General features: G+C 57.7%; 1 protein-coding gene across 1 annotated transcript; it reads right to left on the reverse strand.

Moving 5' to 3' along the window:
• Positions 1-911: 911 nt before the first annotated feature.
• LOC127781075 (protein IQ-DOMAIN 17-like) lies at positions 912-3,214 on the reverse strand. The gene is made up of 4 exons (XM_052307983.1): positions 2,934-3,214; positions 2,269-2,856; positions 2,036-2,185; positions 912-1,950 (listed from the first exon to the last, which is right to left on the reverse strand). The coding sequence occupies exons 1-4, from the start codon at positions 3,057-3,059 to the stop codon at positions 1,183-1,185; spliced, it is 1,632 nt and encodes a 543-aa protein (XP_052163943.1). The 5' UTR covers positions 3,060-3,214; the 3' UTR covers positions 912-1,182.
• Between the last annotated feature and the right edge of the window lie 654 nt (positions 3,215-3,868).

Below are 3,868 nucleotides of genomic sequence, written 5' to 3' on the forward strand. Positions count from 1 at the left end.
ACATTGTTCGACAGAAAACGAAATATTTTCAAGTAGTAATATCTTTTGGAACAAAAGGAATTTCGCAAAAACGATAGAGAAATCAAACCAATCTCTACTAGTACTCACAAACACTGGCGTGTATATGTAGTTGCTGCTGGTCGTTGCATGCACGTACGAGCTCGTTCGTTTTGACTTGGGATGCATGATTGGTAGCACTAGTACGGTGTACTCCAAAAATAGCCGTTGCATTGCATGTCCGGATTCGTTATCCAGATCTATACGATTATAACTACTTATCGATCTCACTTATATCACTTGGACTTTAGCTACTAAGAGCAAGTTTAATAGTATAGCCCACTACTAGCTCCAATTCATCTATAGCCAATCTAATAGCCAATTCATACAATTGCTTACTATACTATCAATATATGGTCCCACTTGTTATACACACATTGTGTCTTGGAGTCCGCGCTGTAACTGGCTACAAATTTGTAGCCCGCTGCTCTTCTCTCTCATCCTTTATCTCATTAAAATATGTTTACAGTTGGCTAATAGCCTGCTATTGTACCTGCTCTAAGTGTATCACCCACTCTCTCCCGGTCGGATAACACAAAAACCTCTCTGTTTTCTCCGACACGTACGCCCAATCATCAACACAGCTACAACTACAGATCACAATGTCAAGACAAACCAATCTTAACTTAACATTATACCCTACCCGGATCTATCTAACCACATGCCACCAAAAAAAACACCTAAATTCTATTCCAATGATTTCATACTAGACATTTCCAAAAACTATCAGCCGCTGACTACCTAATATTTATAATTATACTAGTAATAATTTATTTTTTGCAGCAGCAACAGCGCTAGTACTAGTGCAGTAGGGTTGTTAAACCACTCTCACTCATGGTGGAAGACGGGAAAAGTGAAAAGGCGCCTTCACTGCCCAACGCACGTAAAAGCAAATGTAGCCTTTCCCGAACTCCAACCCAATTCCAACTAACCACCTACGCTTTCCAGTTACTCTCCAGCCTTTCCCTACGTCACCGACACGTGGGCCCCACCCACGCTCTCTCCCTCAGTTCTGACACCAAAAAAGCCATGGATGAATTACGAGGTCGTGGTAAAAAAAAAAAAACATTACAGCGAACACCTCACGGGCATTACATCGAACACCTCGCCGACGCCGGCGGCGGATTAACGAAGCCAGCGGCGGAGGTCGGTGGTGGATGACGGAGAGACCACGTCCCCGCCGAGGCTCTCCGCGCAGGACGACGACACGTTCGACCGCTGCTCCGACGAGAACCTCCCCGCCGCGCTCTTGAAGCTCGGGCTCCGCAGGCTCTGCGCGTACGCGCCGTACGGGTCGATGGGGATGGGGAACGACAGCCGCTTCTTCGCTCCGCCGCCGCCGCCGCCGCCGCCGAATGACATCCTGTCGCGTTCCGGCGTCGCCGGGCGCTGCCGCGGCGCGCTCTGGGAACGCACCCGCGCCTTGGCGGACTCCGTCGCCGCCATGTAGTTCGGCACCGCCGCCGCGCCGCCCGACGACGCGTGGTGGCGGTGCGAGTGAAGGCTCGGGGTGTAGCTCCCTCCCCCGCCGCCGCCGCGCTCCACGCGCGGGCTTGCCGACCGCACCTGGATCGGCGGCCGCGCCTTGGATGGCGACGGCGTGACCGGCGAGTGGTGGTGCGCGCGGTGCATCGGCGACGACGACGCGTGGTACAACACGTTGCCGTGCCGGCGTGGCGTGGAGTAGGAGAAGGGCCGCGCGGTGTCGATCTCCAGCGTCTTGACCTGGTCGCGGTGGTCGGTGGACGCGCGCCCAGGCGCCGCCGCCGCGGAGGCGCGGACGGTGCTCCTGCTGGTGTCGAACGACGCGCGCGACGCCATCCACCTCTCCGCCCACCTCGGCTGCCCGTCGACGTCCATCTCCTCCACCGACGGCGCCGGGTTCCTCCAAATCTACCACATTACACCACCACCAATGAAATCGACCACGAACACCACTTGTTTGCGGAAATGACAGGAAGAGAAACTGTCATATTACTTGATGGGAGAAGGCGTAGGAGAGCGCCCTCTCACGCTTGAGCGCGGCGTCCTTCCTCGTCTGCAGCATCGCCTGGATCTCCTCTATCGTCCGCGGCCGGTCGTCCCAGTCGTCGCCGGCGGCGAAGCTGCTGCCATCTCGCGACCGCTCCTGCAAACAAACAAACCAATGAGAAGCTTGCAATGTGAGGACGAGGACGGGGCAAAGAAAGTGAGAGGAGAAGTGGAACTGACGATGGAGCGGCGGTCGGCAGCGGCGAAGTCGTGGGTGTACTTGGAATCCCAGAAGGTGGAGGTGTCGACGCTGTAGGAGGACTTGCTGCTGCCGCATGGCGCGGCGGAGGCGGCGGCGGCGGACAAGGAGATGGAGTCCTGGGAGAGGCGCATCCGCTGGTCGCGGACGCGGGCCTGGACGCGCACCAGCGCCTGCATGCAGCGGAGCGTCATGTTGGCCTGCTTCCGCACGTTGTGGCCGCGCACCAGCGCCTGCAGCTTCACGAGCCCCTTGAGCGCCCGGAGCGCGCGCCGCGCCAGGTACCCGCGGAACGCGGTCTGGACCACGATGGCGGCGTAGTGCTCGCGGACGAAGCTGGAGCTCGGACGCGTCAGCCGGACCACCTCTGCCGCCGCCTGCGCCGTCGCCACCGCCGCCTCCGCGGTCGCCGCCGTCGCCACGGCGAGCGCGATGGCGTGCCGCTGCTCCTCCGTCACGGCCGCCGCCCTCGATTGCTGCTGCTGCTGCTGTGGCGGCGGCGGTGTCGGAGGCGCGGGAGACGGCGACGAGGACTTCCTGAAGAGCCATCTGCGGCGCTCCCTCTTGCCCTGGACAGAGAGAAGAGGAGAGAAGTGAGCGAAGAGAAGGTGTTCGACGAAATGCGCGTAGGCGGGTGGTGGCGGACCTTGTCGTCGTCGGTGTCGTCGCGGAGGCGGGCGGCCTTGTTGGGGGAGTCTTCCTTAGAGGGGGAGCGGAAGGCGCGCTTGACGGCGGTGAGCCAGGAGGAGGTGGTGCCGGCCTTCTTCCCCATCAATGGCGGCCACGGGCATTGACGTACGGGAGGTGTCGCAACGGGCGGCACGAGGTGAGGTGTATGAGTATTATTGCAGCTGGGGTAGCAGTGACAGTGGCTCTCATGGCTCACGCGCTGCTGCCGCGCCTTTTATGTGGTGGAGGAGCCATTAAAGTAAGCTCGCTCGCTCGCGCGGTGGAGAGAGTGAGAGTGAGAGAGTGGGGGAGGGAGACGACGACTGGGTCATGTGTGGCTGGCAGGTGGGGCCCATGTTCGTGAAGAACATTACGGGGGGGGGGGGGGGGGGGGTTCGCTTTTTGGTTGACAGGTTTGATTCTGGCGGGGTGAGTGGGTGAACGTTGCGTTGCCTTCCATTATTCCGTTCGTCCGGTATGATGATTCATGAACCGCTGCGCACCTGCAATCTCTGCATCTCATCCTGATGATGTGATTTCAAGTTTCAATCGCTTTCTCTCATTTTGGTATTAAAAGTTTGAAAAATTTTAATGTGATGAAAAAGTTAAAAGTTTAAAGAATTAAGCCTTAGGACACTAGGAAGCTGGCTAGGGCTGCCTAGGGATGGAGAAGTGGAAGGCCCGTGAAGTGGTGAACCCTCAGACCGTTCACAATGCAGGTACTCGTAGTGATACCTAAGAGAAACGGTGAGCCGGATCCCAAGTTAATCGCTCGAACCTTCACGTGAGGACGCGCGCGCACGCCCTACCTGCGCGAGACACTCCTCCGTGCCTATGTTGGCTAGGTCGCCTCCTCACGTTTAATTTCATCTGGTCGTCCCCTCATGTTTCATCTGGTCCGGCTAGCCCTAT

This window comes from Oryza glaberrima, chromosome 8 (genome assembly GCF_000147395.1).
Source record: "Oryza glaberrima chromosome 8, OglaRS2, whole genome shotgun sequence".
NCBI classification, from domain to species: Eukaryota; Viridiplantae; Streptophyta; class Magnoliopsida; order Poales; family Poaceae; genus Oryza; species Oryza glaberrima.

Excerpts from the sequence above, each read along its gene's own strand:
- LOC127781075 (XM_052307983.1), bottom strand. The coding sequence starts at position 3,059 with ATGGGGAAGAAGGCCGGCACCACCTCCTCCTGGCTCACCGCCGTCAAG. Across the intron at positions 2,186-2,268 it reads CTGCCGACCGCCGCTCCATC|GAGCGGTCGCGAGATGGCAG; the intron begins GTCAGTTCCACT and ends GTTTGTTTGCAG. Across the intron at positions 1,951-2,035 it reads CCTACGCCTTCTCCCATCAA|ATTTGGAGGAACCCGGCGCC; the intron begins GTAATATGACAG and ends GTAATGTGGTAG.